The 17,383-nt window shown below is 43.3% G+C and overlaps 1 protein-coding gene across 1 annotated transcript; it reads right to left on the bottom strand.

Annotated features, from left to right (window-relative positions):
- Positions 1–6,237: 6,237 nt before the first annotated feature.
- On the bottom strand, positions 6,238–7,145 carry LOC132346702 (PIH1 domain-containing protein 1-like). The gene is made up of 2 exons (XM_059892158.1): positions 7,071–7,145; positions 6,238–6,939 (listed from the first exon to the last, which is right to left on the bottom strand). The coding sequence occupies exon 2, from the start codon at positions 6,933–6,935 to the stop codon at positions 6,423–6,425; it is 513 nt and encodes a 170-aa protein (XP_059748141.1). The 5' UTR covers positions 6,936–6,939; positions 7,071–7,145; the 3' UTR covers positions 6,238–6,422.
- Between the last annotated feature and the right edge of the window lie 10,238 nt (positions 7,146–17,383).

Below are 17,383 nucleotides of genomic sequence, written 5' to 3'. Positions count from 1 at the left end.
CTCCCTGTGCTTCTGGTGCCTGGAGATTCTTTCGTTTGCTTGGAACCATATGTGCTGAAGAACTGCCTAAATAGTATTAAAACGGTCTTAAAAAATAGGTCTAAATTCCATATATATGCGTTAGTATACTGTATTGGTGTTTTTCTTTCTGGCTTACTTCACTCTGTATAATAGGCTCCAGTTTCATCCACCTCACGAGACAGCAAAAGAGACACTGATGTATAGAACAGTCTTTTGGACTCTGTGGGAGAGGGAGAGGGTGCGATGATTTGGGAGAATGGCATTGAAATATGTATAATATCATATATGAAACGAGTCGCCAGTCCAGGTTCGATCCACGATACTGGATGCTTGGGGCTGGTGCACTGGGATGACCCAGAGGGATGGTATGGGGAGGGAGGAGGGAGGAGGGTTCAGGATGGGGAACACATTTATACCTGTGGCAGATTCATTTTGATATATGGCAAAACCAATACAATATTGTAAAGTTAAAATAAAATTTAAAAAATAACTTAATTAAAAAAATAGGTCTAAAGTGTTGAAAGTAAACCTATATATATATATAATATATATATTTAAATATATAAAATATAAAATTATATACCTATAATTTATATAATTATTATAGATATATAATTTTATGGTTTACCTTATATGTGAAAGTGTTTAGTCACTTAGTTGTGGCTGACTCTTTGCAACCCCATGGACTGTAGCCCACCAGGCTCCTCTGTCCATGGAATTCTCCAGGCAAGGATCCTGGAGTGGGTTGCCATTCCCTTCTCCAGGTTTAAACCAGGGGTTAAACCCGAGTCTCCTGCATTAGGGGCAGATTCTTTACTATCTGGGCCACCATATATGTATGCATATATATATATAAATGAGTTTGAGCAAGCTTCAGGGGTTGGTGACGGACAGGGAAGCCTGGTGTGCTGCAGTCCATAGGGTTGCAAAGAGTTAGACATGACTCAGTTACTGAACTACTACTACTATATTAAAGTTAGAAGTTTAAAATTTTATTTAAAAATTATAAAGTCAAAATTAAGGACGATTAAGCAGCTTTGGAGAAGGTGATGGCACCCCACTCCAGTACTCTTGCCTGGAAAATCCCATGGACGGAGGAGCTGGTAGGCTGCAGTCCATGGGGTCGTGAAGAGTCAGACATGACTGAGCGACTTCACTTTCACTTTTCACTTTCATGCATTGGAAAAGGAAATGGCAACCCACTCCAGTATTCTTGCCTGGAGAATCCCAGGGACAGGGGAGCCTGGTGGGCTGCTGTCTATGGGGTCGCACAGAGTTGGACACGACTGAAGCGACTTAGCAGCAGCAGCAAGCAGCTTTCTTTTTTTCCTGAACAGTGTCACTATATTTTTCCCAGTAGAAATGATGCCCCCAGAAAATAGAATTTTCAAAACACTGGCCGGTCAGAAGCCCTTGCTTCTGTAGCAGATCCTGATTTGGATCTGGAGCATCAGTGATTTGGCTCTCATAATGGGTGACAACTCTGCTTTCCGGCACATTCTTTCATTAAAATGTCAGGAACCAAGCTGGGGGTTGTGATTCTCTCATCTTACCAATGAAGAAACAGGCTCAGACGGGATAAATAATTCGCTCATGATCTTGCTGAGGTTTATAATTCATCTCTTTCTTTTTTATCACATCGTGTTACTCACCAAGGAAGTGCTTTGTAAATGGCAAGCATCTTATTGTGATGACTGATATCTTCAGGCTGCTATATTTAATAGGAGGAAGCAACTGGGAAAAATCAGAAAGCTAGGCAGCACTGTGTTGTTGAGGTTACTGTTGTTTTGTTCGTTTGTGAGTCTGTGGTGTGGCTACCGTGGTCTTGCATGGGCTGTGTGTGTGTGGTAAGGGGTACCACACCTTCCTTGTATCAGGAAGGAAATACTCCCCCAAAGCCTCCCAGTCAGTTCTAACATCTCATTGTCCGAGAGGATGAAATGACTTGGTTTGGCCAGGCAGGGTTCACCTCTGAACACACTGTCTCTGTTTCTCAATAGCTGAATAAAGTTGCACTAGTCTAAGCAAGAAGGAAGTGAGAATAGTGTTCAGTGAGCAGCAGTGTCTGCTGTATTTCCCCAGCATTCCATGGTAGAAGGTTGTCTTCTTACAGCACATGCTTTGTTCCAAGATTGTCTTTAACGAGAATTATCAGTGTGTGTGTACGGGGGTGGGGGGAGGGCATGTCCCAGGTGCTCATACTTGGTTGCTTAGATAGCTCGGTCGTCAAGTCCAAAGAAAAGAAATCAAAGGAAATGCTGCAGTAATTCCTGCTTGCTGTCTAGCAAATGAGAGACAGCAGAAGAGTGAGCCTGGAATCGTGAGGCACCATCATATAGTAGGAAGAAGGCAGATTGACGAACTAGAGATCTGAATTCGAGGCCCAGATCTGCTACTTCTATCTATGTTGCCTTGGGTCAGTTATTTAATCTTTCTGAACCCCATTTTCTAATCTGTAAAGCAAAAAGGTAGGACTAGGTCATCTCTAAATTTCATTCTGCTCTAATATTCTATAAATACAATGCGATTTTTTGAACTTTTTTACATTGGCGTGTAGGTGGTTAACAATGTTGTGACATTTTCAGGTGGACGGCAAAGGAACTCAGCCATATATACACATGTATCCATTCTCCCCCAAATTCCTCTCCCATCCCGGCTGCCACAGAACAGATTCAATGCAACACTTTATTGAGCAGCTATGAGCAGTGCTCTGTATACTCTATCAGGTTTTTTTTGTTGTTGTTTTTTTGACTGTACTGTTCAGCATGTGGAATCTTGGTTTCCTGACCAGGGATCAAATCCAGGCCCTTGGGAGTGAAAGCATCCTAACCACTGGACTGCCAGAGAATTCCCCAATTAAAAAAAGTAAATCTTTCAAAATGCATCTGCATGCTTTATGAATGGGAGAGGTCAACGTTACTCATGCTTATGGAGACTAGGATATCATGTAATAGAATTAGATACAGAGTATAATATTGTAGACTCTTTAAGTGTCTGTATTTAGCATCACAAAGTGTACTTTGAGTTATTATCACTTTGGCTGACTTGTGTTTTACATTTACAGCACAGCTCATCTTCCAGACCTTTTCCATGTTTCTAGTTTCCATTTTACTGAAAACACCATCTCTCCACCATGGTGGAGCTGGGGGAAATTTTTGTGCCTGTCTCTCTTTGCTCTCTCTCGCTGGCTCTGAACAGAAATAGTATCTTGGCAGTGGATCTTTGTCACTTAAAAAACACACAGGAAAAGGAAACAGCAGTGGGTGATCTGCTCTTTGAAACTGAGAAAGATCTGAAGAATGTTAGCTTCGCACTCAAGCTCCTTCAGCTTCTGCTTTTACAATATTTGCAGGAAGTTTCCTGACACCGTGGCCAGAGGCTGTCTTGTGAAAATACACAGGAAGGCTAATGTGGAGGCCAAGAGAGACGTGTGTGATGAGCTTCAGCCTTGGTCCAAACAGGAACTGATGGCAGGGAGGTTTTGCTACTTTTCTTCTAAGGTTGTTTTAATATGCAAAGTAGGCCGTTGGCAGCAGCTGCTATTCAATCAGCCACATTTCCTGAACTGGAGAGTGTATTTTTAGTTGGCAAGAAAAAAATCACTTGATTAGGAAGGAGTGTGAAAGGTCACTTCTCAGAAACTCCAATCAGCACTTGAGACTTTTCTCCATTTCCCAGATGACTTCCTGTCACTCTGGGCAGCAAGCAGCAAAGTGTTTACTTCGATTTTCTTCTTTTTATTAAAAAGCATTACATAAGTGATGATGAATATATTCTTCTGTATGAGAGTCAAACAATATAAAAGTCTACAAGGTGTAGCTCCTAAGTTCAACCCCCAAATCACTACTCCCCTTCTCAGAGATCATTAGAATCCACAGTTCAATGTACATTTTTGCAGTTATCCTTCTATGATAGGCTTATGTATTTTGGAGCACATGTCTATTTTATTACTTATTTTTGTTTGGTTGGGCCTTTTGTTAAATGTAATTGTGATGTCTGCAACTTATTTATTTCATCTAACAGTGTGTCTGTGATTTCTTCATGTTGGTACATGTACCTAATTATCTGCTAGTTAGTCCATATACCTAGTTGTCTACCTAATTATCTTCTGTTATTATTTTAAATAAGAATTTGTTAAATAATGAGAAGGCTGTAAGAAGTATAAGACTAAAATGCAGGAGAAATTATGTGACTCTGAGATTTGCTTGTCAAAGGAGAATAAGTGGCTTGGAATATAAATATAACAAGATTGGCCATAAATTGGAAATTGTGAAGCTAGGTAGATCAGGGGTATATGGTATTAGTCTTTGCATTTTACATACATTTGAACTTCTCCATAGTAAAATATTAAAAAAATAGAAGAGGTATAAATTATATATAAAATTATATAAGAGATATAAAACCTCTGATTCTGCCATAGCTCAGAAGCTTCTGGGACCTTGTCCGTCTCACAGTTTTTTTCTGCAAGAATTTGAAAGTTGCCCTCTCTGGAAGCCTCTGTTACCTGGGCAGATGCACATTGCCCTTGCTTTTCCCTCATTGTGCTTTGTATGTACAACCCTGAACACACACAGCATAGTCACTCATATACTCACACCTCAAAGGAAACATCGTCCTAAACTGAAGTTTTTTTAAAAAAGAGGTATCACTGATTAAGCCCCTCACCTGTATCATACATGACATCTACATTAGTTTATGAAACAAGCGCAGATCTCACTAAGAAGGAACATAGATGAGGGCTCCCAGGGAAAGATGAGCCATGGAGTTTCTGAACCTGACTTTAGCTCCCTTGGGAGTTTTGTAAGAGCCCCTTCTGGGGCAGCTGGTGGGCACGGCCCTTCTTGGGAAGCATACAGCTCACTGTGGTTGGGGTAGCTGGCAGGCCTTAAGTGTGGGTCAGTACTGGTTATCCGTGGTCACTGGGAATGGACTGCTCTGTAGTTTTAGTTCTCAGGAGCTGGCGAATCAGAATACCTCTTGGGGTGCGTCCTCAGGGAGTGTCCTCAGCTGATCCTGGCTTCGGGGCGTAGAGAGAAGAGGGAGAGACTTCATCAGCACACATTCAAGGCCTAGCAGCTAGAGACGCGAATCTGAGCCAGGGTGGCCTGGGAGCGTTTTCCTCCAGGTAAAGAGAGTGTGATGACTGCAGAGAGCTTGATGGAAACAGCCCTCACTGAGCCTCTAAGAAACGCCACCTCGGTTGAAACTGGTCACTCTCCACATGGTCCGCACATCCTCTGTGAGATCCCCTTGAACTCACTCCCGTGTTCGTCCTCTGCTTTGGATTCCAGGTTTTCCCCTTTCTTGGGTCAAGTCACTCTGTTGTCTTGATGGAGCATGTTTTCTTGGATGTGTGGGAGGTACCATTTTATGAGACCTTGAATCTCTGAAACTATTTTACTCTAGCAACCAATTTGACAGTGTCGATGGGTATGAAAGTCTAGGATGGAATTATTTCCTCTCAGGACTTTTTGTTTTGTTTTGGTTTTGGCCACATTGTATGGCATGTGGAATCTTAGTTCCCTGACCAGGGATCAAACCTGCGCCCCTTGCATTGGAAGCACAGAGTCTTAACCACTGGACCACCAGGGAAGTCCCCCTCTTGAAGGCGTTGCTTCTTTATGTTCCAGCATCCACTGTCACTATTGAGAATCTGAAACCAGACTGACTCTTGATCCATTAAGTGTGACCAAGATCCATTAAATGTGACTTTTTTTTCTCTCTGGAGATTCATAAAATCTTCTCTTTGTTCCAGGAATTCTAAGATTTCATAATCACGTGTGTTGATATGAGTCTCTTTTCATCCATTACACTGGAAACTTAGCAGGTCCTTCACTCCGCTACCTACTCCTAGAAGTGAGTTACTCTCAGTTCTGGGACGTCTTCTTGATTCTCCTCTCCAGTTTTTATGTCTCTTGCTGGAAATCCTATTATTTAGTTGTTGAGCTCTGACTTATTCTCTAATTAAAAAACATATTTCCTTTTCCACACCTTTGCTCTTTTTTTGGCCATACCACGTGGCATTGGGAATCTTAGTTCCCTGACCAGGGATGGAACCCGTGCTCCCTGAAGGGGAAGCTCGGAGTCTTAACCACTGGGCCACCAGGACAGTCCCTTACACCATTGCCTTTCCGTTCTACTTCCAGGAAGATTTCTTCAACATTATCTTTTAACCCTTCTGTTATATTTTCTGGTTTTATCTATGATTTTTTTTGTTTTTGTTTTTTTTTTATGAGTGACTTCACTTTCACTTTTCACTTTCATGCATTGGAGAAGGAAATGGCAACCCACTCCAGTGTTCTTGCCTGGAGAATCCCAGGGACGGGGGAGCCTATTGGGCTGCCGTCTATGGGGTCGCATAGAGTCGGACACGACTGAGGCGACTTAGCAGCAGCAGGAGGTTAGAGATATGCCTTGGGGAAAAGGATCAGATAGGGGGTTGGGGGCGTGGGGGAACAAGTTTCTAGATTCTGAGGGAGGGTGATCCCGGGTCCTGGAATCTTTGGTCCTAGGGAAGAAAGGATCATGGGGGGGTGGCGGTGGGGGGTAGATTCCTGGGTCTTCTCAAGGCACTGACTTGCATCCAGTTCCGCATGTGGCTCTCCCAGACTCATGGGGATGTGAAACCCGGCCTGGTCTTCCTCCAGCATATGAAGCAGCTCATCCTCAGTCAAGTCAGCTGGTGGAGGGATGGAGGGAGAGTGACAGATGTTGATGAAAACCTTCCCTTCAGCTGAGTTGGTCTTGATGCAGAAACCAGGTTGAGGCTGTATCTGTGTGGATTCCGGTCTGCTTGTCTGGGCTTGCTGGAGCTCCTTGGAGGCCTGCAGCAGCAGCTTCTCAAAACACCATGTCTCAGCGCCCATCGTCTCTGCATCGTTCAGCTCCGGCACCAGCATCTTCGAGTCGGCCATGGCCCTGCAACAGACCTAGGCGTCCTCAGCAACCCTGAAGTGGGGGAACCTTCACCGGGAACCGAACTCTGAGGCCTGCTTCCCGGCCCTCAACCGACTCCTGACACCCACAATTCTGTATGAAGATCTGCGAACCTGGCCTGAGACTAATTTCACTCAGACCAGATACTGCGTCAAACCTCTCGGGAGCCAGTATCTCTAGACTAAGTCTTTATCTGTGATTTTTAAAAATATTTTCAAGGGCTCATTTTTGTTCTCTGAATTTTTGAAAATAGCGTGCTCATTTTGCATCATCTCTCTGAGTTTCCATGGAACCAAGCAGAATGAAAACAGGAGACCCTGAATCAGAAGACAAATGGGGTAACAAGCAGAGGGGTCATGTTCTTATTTTTTGAGTTGGGGTCTGATTCCTTTAAGGGAGCATGCAGTCTGTTTCCTAGCAGGGAGCCTGCTTCTACCTGGATCCTATTTGCCACTTTGGAGCAGAATGCTGTCTTGTCAGTATGCACAATAATTGCATGGGGACCAAGTGAAGGAGCACAGAGCGCTCACCAACGTAGCCTGTACGGTGGGCTATTAGAAAAGTCTCAATAATTATAAAAGAACTGGGGGCTTCACTGGAGGTCCAGTGGTTAGGAGTCTGCACTTTCACTGCCGAGGGCCTGGGTTCAATCCCTGCTCTGGGAACTAAGATCCCACAAGTTGTGCCTTGTGGCCAAGAAAAAGATGATAAAAGAATTGAAATCACACTGAGTATACTCCTTAGTGTGACCACAGGGGAAATAAGGTAGCATTCCAGGTGGCTTAGTGGTAAAGAATCCACCAGCCATCGTTCGATCCCTGGGTCGGGAAGATCCCCTGGAGAATGAAATGGTAACCCACCCCGGTACTCTTGCCTGGGAAACCCCATGGACAGAGGAGCCTGTCAGGGCTACAGTCCACGGGGTCACAGAAGAGTTGGACACAACATAGTGATTGAACAACAATAAGAAAGTAATGGACTGATACGTAGAAAAGCGCCCCCCGCCCCGACATTTTTGGAAATTAAATAACACACTTCTGGGACTTTCCTGGTAGTGCAGTGGCTAGGAATCAGCTTGCCAGTGCAGGAGACACGAGTCTGCTCCCAGATCTAGGAAGTTCCCACATGCCGAGGAGTAACTAAGCCCCAGCACCACTACTTCTGGGCCTGTGCTTGTGAGCCTGCAAGCCGCAACTACAGAAGGCCACGAGCCCCAGTCTGCTCAGCAACAAGAGAAGCCACCGAAATGAGAAGCCCACGCACTACAACGAAGAGTAGCCCCTGCTTGCTGCAACTAGAGAAAAGTCCGCGCAGCAGTGAAGACCCAGTGCAGCCAAAAATCAGTAAATGATTTTTTAAATGGAAAATAAATAAATAACATACTTCTAAAACACCCATGGACCACCTAAGAAATTGCAAAAGAAATTAAAAAATATCTTGAGCCAAATGAAATACAGTATATCAGGATTTGTGGGTTACTGCAAAAGCCTTGGAAAACTCTTACACTTAAATGCTTATATGAGAAAAGAAAGAAAGATGTACAAATCAGTGATCTGAGTGCCAATCTCGAGAGAAAAAAATAAAAGCAAGCTAAATACAAAATAAGTAGGAGGAATAATAAAATAGAATGGAAATCAATTAAATGGAAAAAACAAAATTGAGAAAGTTGAAAAGATTAATAAAGTCAATAAATTGCCGATAAGACTGATGAAGAAAAACAAAATTATGAGGAACGAAAAAAGAGACATCACTGTAGATTTTAGACATTAAGAGAAATGATGAGAATTTTTTCTAACTTATTTTTAATTGAAGGATAATCCCTTGGACTGAAAGGAGATCCAACCAGTCCATTCTGAAGGAGATCAGCTCTGGGATTTCTTTGGAAGGAATGATGCTGAAGCTGAAACTCCAGTACTTTGGCCACCTCATGCGAAGAGTTGACTCATTGGAAAAGACTCTGATGCTGGGAGGGATTGAGGGCAGGAGGAGAAGGGGATGACAGAGGATGAGATGGCTGGATGGCATCACTGACTTGATGGACGTGAGTCTGAGTGAACTCCGGGAGTTGGTGATGGACAGGGAGGCCTGGCGTGCTACGATTCATGGGGTCGCAAAGAGTCGGACACAACTGAGCGACTGAACTGAACTGAATTGCTTTACAATGTTGCGTTGGTTTCTGCCACACATCAACATGAATCGGCCATTGGTATACATATGTCCCTTCCCTCTTGAAGCTCCCTCCCACCCCATCCCACCCCTCTAGATTGTTACAGAGCCCTGGTTTGAGTTCCCTGAGTCATAGAGCAAATTCCCACTGGCTGTCTATTTACACGTGGTACTGTATATGTTTCCACGCTTCTTTCTCCACTCGTCTCACTCTCTCCTTCCCTGCCGTGTCCACAAGTCTGTTTTCTATGTCTGCATCTCCATTGCTGCCCTGCAAATGGGTTCATCAGTACTGTCTTTCTAGATTCCATAGATCTGTGTTAATATACGATATTTGTCTTTCTCTTCTGACTTACTTCACCCTGTATAATAGGCTCTTGGTGCGTCCACCTCATTAGAACGGACTCAAATGTTTTGATGAGGAGAATATTATGGACAACCTTATGCCGATAAAACCAACAACTTAGATGAGTTGAATAAATACTATTTAATGAATAAGCTCTCTTTTTTTTCCTGGCTAACTTAAGTATCACCTTTGCTGCTGCTGCTGCTGCTAACTCACTTCAGTTGTGTCCGACTCTGTGCGACCCCAGAGACGGCAGCCCGCCAGGCTCCTCCGTCCATGGGATTTTCCAGGCAAGAGTACTGGAGTGGGTTGCCATTGCCTTCTCCGAAAGTCTCTATCGTATTCTAATTCATATATTGACATGGAAACCTGGGTTTGAATGTTTCTGCCTTCTGTATTCCATTCCATCATTTGATTTCTTCCAAGAGCCAGAGTTCCAGGGAACAAGTAGGCAGCTGTATCACCCTTTCTAACCCAGCCTGAGAAGTCACACTAGGCCACTTCTGCTTTTTATTGGTTACAAGCAAATCATAAGCCTACCCAGTTTCCAAGTGAGGATACACAAACTCCATCTGTCCATAGGAGAGGTGCAAAAACATTTGTAGCTTTTTTTTAAAATCCATGCTATCTTTAGTGGTAATACATCTAATGTTTTCATTCAGTATAATATTTGCTGTCAGTTTTGCACAAATATCCTTTTAGTAAAAAATGGAGGACCTCTCAGATTAGATTATGGTCAAATATATACATAAAAATGGTTATCATTTGTTTTTCTCATAGAGAAGTTAGCGTAATTCACAGAGAATAGGTTTTTTTAACCATCTTATTTATTTATTTATTTATTTTTGGCTGTGCTGGGTCTTTCCTTAGCTGTGGCACATGGGGGCTACTTGCCAACTCTGGTGCTCAGGCTTCTCGTTTTGGTGGCTTCTTTTGTTGCGGAACACATGCTCTAGGTACACAGGCTTCCGAAGTCGCAGCTCGTGGGCTCAGTGGTTGGCGCTCCCTGGCTCCAGAGCATGCAGGCTTCAGTATTTGTGATATATGGGCTTAGTTGCTCCGAGGCATGTGGATCTTCCCAGAGTGAGTGAAGTCGCTCAGTCGTGTCCGACTCCTTGTGACCCCATGGACACCAGGCTTCTCTGTCCATGGGATTTTCTAGGCAAGAGTACTGGAGTGGGTTGCCATTTCCTTCTCCAGGGAATCTTCCCGACCCAGGGATCGAACCCAGGTCTCTCACATTGTAGACAGACGCTTTACCGTCTGAGCCATGAGGATCTTCCCAGACCCTGGATCAAACCCAGTTCTTACCCACTCTACCACCAAGAAAGTCCTAAACAACTTTAGGACTTTTTTTAGATATCACTTTTATTTTGATAAATGCAGGGACAGGGCAGGGAAATGTCTGCTTGGCGAGTTACAACATATAAAGCTTGTATATTGCTAAAACTCTAGGAAATGGTGAACTCTGTCTAAATTCTGGCATTCCTTCTTCCTAGGGATGTGTTATCCATATTCAAAGAGTCTTTAGAAATCCCCATTGCATGATCGGGAATTCTGTCTTCTAATCTGGCTCATCGATTCACTTCTGAGTTGTTGTTGTTCCCTTGCTAAATCGTGTCTGACTCTTTGCGACCCCATGGACTGTAGCACACCTGGCTTCCCTGTCCTTCACCATCTCCCAGAGTTTGCTCAAACCCAAGTCCATAGAGTTGGTGATGCCATCCAACCATCTCATCCTCTTGTCATCCATCCCCTTCTCCTCCTGCCTTCACTGTTTCCCAGCATCAGTGTCTTTTCCAATGAGCTGGCTCTTTGCCTCAGATGGAGTAGACTGAGATTAATCTTCCTAGTTGTTAAATTTGTTTCTTTGTTTGTGAACACCAAAGTAAGTAATCCTCTTGTGAGAATGCCTAGGCCACGTTTTAAAAGTTGGTCACCCCTGTAGTAGGATCAGAAATATTGCAGTGGTTTTTAGAATTGGGTGAAGAAATGTATCCTGAAATTAAAAAGTACTTAAACCTATAGCATTGACAGAGCTGAGTGTGAATTTCTTATCAAAAGCATCATCAAATCTAGGTTGGTTAAATAAACTAGAAGCAAACACAGTAAATGGGAATAAAGCATTTAACAAACGTTGAGTTTTGGCCCATGCCACACGGTGGCAGGCTTACTCTGTGTTATGCTTCCTGTTCATGAAGCAAATCTCAGTGTTTGGATTTAAGTCCAGGAAACCACATCTTCCGGAGAAGGCAATGGCACCCTACTCCAGTACTTTTGCCTAGAAAATCCCATGGACGGAGGAGCCTGGTAGGCTGCAGTCCATGGGGTCGCTAGAGTCGGACACGACTGAGCGACTTCACTTTCACTTTTCACTTTCATGCATTGAAGAAGGAAATGGCAACTCACTCCAGCGTTCTTGCCTGGAGAATCCCAGGGAAGGGGGAGCCTGGTGGGCTGCTGTCTATGGGGTCACACAGAGTCAGACACGACTGAAGCGACGCAGCAGCGTAGCAACCACATCTTCTAGAAAGTTAACTTTTAGAAAGAATGGCATAAGTTATTGATTTGTCAAGACTATGTTTTCTTATAAAATGTTCTTTACACCTTCCACCTCTAGAGGACATTCCGCCTCTAGACCTCAGTTTCTTCATCACTAAAAGTATGGGTTTGGATTACTTACAGTTCTAAAATCATCCTTTTCTTTTCTTTTTAAGTCTTCGTTGGATTTATTCAATATGGCTTCTGTTTAATGTTTTCGGGGCTTTTTTGGCCACTAGGCATGTAGAATCTTAGCTCCCTGACCAGGGATCCAACCTGCACACCCTTGGAAGGCAAAGTCTTAACTGCAGGACCACTAGGGAGGTTCTAATCAATTGCCTTTTAAACAAATTTAGATACCTTTTTTATTTTGATAAATGCAGGGAGAGGGCAGGGAAATGTCTGCCCTTTTATAACCTCTCTTAAAACTAAAAATAGCCTAAACATTCTTAATTTCATCCATACTGCAGTTAACTTGATAAGGAATATAGCTTTTCAGTTAGATTGCCTAGATTTGGATTTGAGTTTGTCATTTATACTGTTCATGGGGTTCTCAAGGCAAGAATACTGAAGTAGTTTGCCATTCTGGAAACAGTGACAGACTTTCTTTTCTTCGGCTCCAAATCACTGCAGATGGTGACTGTAGCCATGAAGTTAAAAGATGCTTGCTCCTTGGAAGAAAAGCTGTGACCATTTTAGACAGCATATTAAAAAGCAGAGACATTACTTTGCCAACAAAGGTCCATCTAGTCAAAGCTATGGTTTTTCCAGTAGTCATGTATGGATGTGAGAGTTGGACTATAAAGAAAGCTGAGCACTGAAGAATTGATGCTTTTCAACTGTGGTGTTGGAGAAAACTCTTGAGAGTCCCTTGAACTACAAGGAGATCAAACCTGTCACTGCTAAAGGAAATCAGTCCTGAATATTCATTGGAAGGACTGATGCTGAAGCTGAAGCTCCAAACTTTCACCACCTGACACAGAGAACTGACTCATTGGAAAAGACCCTGATCTGGGAAAGACTAAGGTGAGAGCAGAAGGGGACGACAGATGGTTGGATGGTATCACCGACTTGATGGACATGAGTTTGAGCAAACTCCGGAGTTGGTTATGGACAGGGAGGCCTGGGGTGCTGCAGTCCATGGGGTCGCAAAGAGTCGGACACGACTGAGTGACTGAACTGACTGAACTATGTCATTTATTAACTGTGAGATAAGGGACCTGGCCTATCAAATTCCAGCTTCCTCATCTTTAAAGGACTATAAATTATACTCCTTTCGGGTGGATTTGTTAGGATTATATGGGGGGAAATGTATGTATGGCAGAGACTGGGCAAACTATTCATTAAATCATTCTTTTTGTTCCTGGGCAACCAGCTAAACCACATTTCACATCATCACCTGCAGTTAATTGTGGTTGTATGACCACATTCTGGCTAATGGAATGTAAGAGGAAGAGGTTCCTGCTACTTCTAGGCTCAGCTCACAAAACCTCCCATTGTGATCTTCACTGTTCTTTCAACTTCTGCAGTTTCCAGGAAGCTACTTCTTAGATGGCAGAGCCATCACCTTTAGGAAACGGAAGGGAACTTGGTCCTGAAATGGCGTGGAGGAGCGCTTCATGCCTATTACCAACACTCATTAAGGACTTTACGTGACTGAGAAATAAACCTCGATTTTGCTCAGCCACTGATATTTCTCTAATCTGGCAGCTGTCATTAACTAAAATAGCACTTAAAGCACTTATCACAATACACCTGCTTAATTAATATTCAGTTCAGTTCAGTCACTCAGTCGTGTCCGACTCTTTGCAACCCCATGAACCACAGCATGCCAGGCCTCCTGTCCATCACCAACTCCCAGAGTCCACCCAAACCCATGTCCATCGAGTCGGTGATGCCATCCAACCATCTCATCCTCTGTTGTCCCCTTCTCCTCCTGCCCTCAATCTTTCCCAGCATCAGGGTCTTTTCCAATGAGTCAGCTCTTTGCATCAGGTGGCCAAAGTATTGGAGTTTCAGCTTCAACATCAGTCCTTCCAGTGAACACCTAGGACTGATCTCCTTTAGGATGGACTGGTTGGATCTCCTTGCACTCTAAGGGACTCTCAAGACTCTTCTCCAACACCACAGTTCAAAAGCATCAATTCTTCGGCAGTCAGCTTTCTTTATGGTCCAACTCTCACATCCATACATGACCACTGGAAAAACCATAGCCTTGACTAGACAGACCTTTGTTGGCAAAGTAATGCCTCTGCTTTTTAATATGCTGTCTAGGTTGGTTATAACTTTCCTTCCAAGGAGTAAGCGTCATTTAATTTCCTGGCTGCAGTCACCATCTGCAGTGATTTTGGAGCCCAAAAAAATAAAGTCTCACACTGTTTCCACTGTTTCCCCATCTATTTCCCATGAAGTGATGGGACCAGATGCAATGATCTTCGTTTTCTGAATGTTGAGCTTTAAGCCAACTTTTTCACTCTCCTTTTTCACCTTCATCAAGAGGCTCTTTAGTTCTTCTCTTTCTGCCATAAGGGTGGTGTCATCTGCATATCTGAGGTTATTGATATTTCTCCTGGCAATACTGATTTCAGCTTGTGCTTCTTCCAGCCCATCGTTTCTCATGATGTACTCTGCATATAACTTAAGCAGGGTGACAATATACAGCCTTGACATACTCCTTTTCCTATTTGGAACCAGTCTGTTGTTCCATGTCCAGTTCTAACTGTTGCTTCCTGACCTGCATATAGGTTTCTCAAGAGGCAGGTCAGGTGGTCTGGTATTCCCATCTCTTTCAGAATTTTCCACAGTTTATTGTGATTCACACATTCAAAGTCTTTGGCATAGTCAATAAAGCAGAAATAGATGTTTTTCTGGAACTCTCTTGCTCTTTCGATGATGCAGTGGATGTTAGCAATTTGATCTCTGGTTCCTCTGCCTTTTCTAAAACCAGCTTGAACATCTGGAAGTTCACGGTTCATGTATTGCTGAAGCCTGGCTTGGAGAATTTTAAGCATTACTTTATTAGCGTGTGAGATGAGTGCAATTGTGCAGTAGTTTGAGCATTCTTTGGCATTGCCTTTCTTTGGGATTGGAATAAAAACTCATCTTTTTCCAGTCCTGTGGCCACTGCTGAGTTTTCTAAATTTGCTGGCATATTGAATGCAGCACTTTCACAGCATCATCTTTCAGGGTTTGAAATAGCTCAACTGGAATTCCATCACGTCCACTAGCTTTGTTCCTAAGGCCACTTGACTTCACATTCCAGAATGTCTTGCTCTAGGTGAGTGATCACACCATCGTGATTATCTGGGTCATGAAGATCTTTTTTGTAGAGCTCTTCTGTGTATTCTTGCCACCTCTTCTTAATATCTTCTGCTTCTGTTAGGTCCATACCATTTCTGTCCTTTATTGAGCCCATCTTTGCATGAAATGTTCCCTTGGTATCTCTCATTTTCTTGAATAGATCTCTAGTCTTTCCCATTCTATTGTTTTCCTCTTTGTCTTTGCATTGATCTCTGAGGAAGGCTTTCTTATCTCTCCTTACTATTCTTTGGAACTCTGCATTCAAATGGGTAGCTTTTCACAGCTATTTGTAAGGCCTCCTCAGACAGCCATTTTGCTTTTTTGCATTTCTTTTTCTTGGGAATGGTCTTGATCCCTGTCTCCTGTACAATGTCACTTACCTCCATCCATAGTTCATCAGGCACTCTATCAGATCTAGTCCCTTAAATCTATTTCTCACTTCCACTGTATAATCATAAGGGATTTGATTTAGGTCATACCTGAATGGTCTAGTGGTTTTCCCTACTTTCTTCAATTTAAGTCTGAATTTGGCAATAAGGAGTTCATGATCCGAGCCACAGTCAGCTCCCGGTCTTGTTTTCGCTGACTGTATAGAGCTTTTCCATCTTTGGCTGCAAAGAATATAATCAATCTGATTTCTGTGTCGACCATCTGGTGATGTCCATGTGTAGAGTCTTCTCTTGTGTTGTTGGAAGAGGGTGTTTGCTATGACCAGTGCGTTCTCTTGGCAGAACTCTATTAGCCTTTGCCCTGCTTCCTTCTGTACTCCAAGGCCAAATCTGCCTGTTACTCCAGGTGTTTCTTGACTTCCTACTTTTATTAATTAATTTTATTATTTTTAATTTATTTTATTAATTAATATTAGATATTATTAATATCATGACTCTTAATAATCGACCAGGTGGATTCAAGGGAGGAAGGGGAAGGTTCTTCTGGGAAAATGTCTTTTCTTGGCTCCAACACTTTGTGATATTTTAATGCTTTTGCTCATGCCTATTCCCAGTTTTCTCTAATGAAATGCTATCTATCTTAAAGTCCAGATTAAATGTTGCATATTCAGTCAAAGACTTCCAAGGCATACTCGTTGGAAATGATCCTAGTTACACTGAACTGTAACATTTATACAATACAAGCCTCTTCACCTTTGCTGTCTTCTACAGTAGGATGGCATCACCGACTTGATGGACGTGAGTTTGAGTAAACCCTGGGAGTTGGTGATGGACAGGGAGGCCTGGCATGCTGCAGTTCATTGGGTCGCAAAGAGTCAGACACGACTGAGCGACTGAACTGAACAGTAGGGTTTGGCATCCCTGGTGGCCCAGTCAGTAAAGAATCCACCTGCCAATGCTGGAAACATGGGTTCCATCCCTGGGTCAGGAGATGCCCTGGAGAAGGAAATGGCAACCCACTCCAGCATTCTTGCCTGGGAAATCCCATGGACAGAGAATCCTGGCAGGCTACAATCCATGGGGTCGTACAAAGTCAGACACGATGTACTCACTGAACCTCTACCACCACAGTAGAGTTTATTTTCAGGTGGATTTATATAGCTTCAGTTCAGTTCAGTTCAGTCGCTCAGTCGTGTCTGACTCTTTGCGACCCGATGAATCGCAGCACACCACGCCTCCCTGTCCAACACCAACTCCCGGAGTTCACTCAGACTTACATCCATCGAGTCAGTGATGCCATCCAGCCATCTCATCCTCTGTCGTCCTCTTCTCCTCCTGCCCCCAATCCCTCCCAGCATCAGAGTCTTTTCCAATGAGTCAACTCTTCACATGAGGTGGCCAAAGTACTGGAGTTTCAGCTTCAGCATCATTCCTTCCAAAGAAATCCCAGGGCTGATCTCCTTCAGAATGGACTGGTTAGATCTCCTTGGAGTCCAAAGGACTCTCAGGAGTCTTCTCCAACACCACAGTTCAAAGGCATCAATTCTTCGGCACTCAGCTTTCTTCACAGTCCAACTCTCACATACATACATGACCCCTGGAAAAACCATAGCCTTGACTAGACAGACCTTTGTTGGCAAAGTAATGTCTCTGCTCTTCAATATGCTTTCTAGGTTGGTCATAA

This window comes from Bos taurus, chromosome 12 (genome assembly GCF_002263795.3).
Source record: "Bos taurus isolate L1 Dominette 01449 registration number 42190680 breed Hereford chromosome 12, ARS-UCD2.0, whole genome shotgun sequence".
NCBI classification, from domain to species: Eukaryota; Metazoa; Chordata; class Mammalia; order Artiodactyla; family Bovidae; genus Bos; species Bos taurus.
Note: the sequence above shows the minus strand (reverse complement) of the source record. Positions and strands in the feature narration are given on the sequence as shown.

Bases quoted from the DNA above. Each gene is read 5' to 3' on its own strand.
- LOC132346702 (XM_059892158.1), bottom strand. From the start codon at position 6,935: ATGGCCGACTCGAAGATGCTGGTGCCGGAGCTGAACGATGCAGAGACG.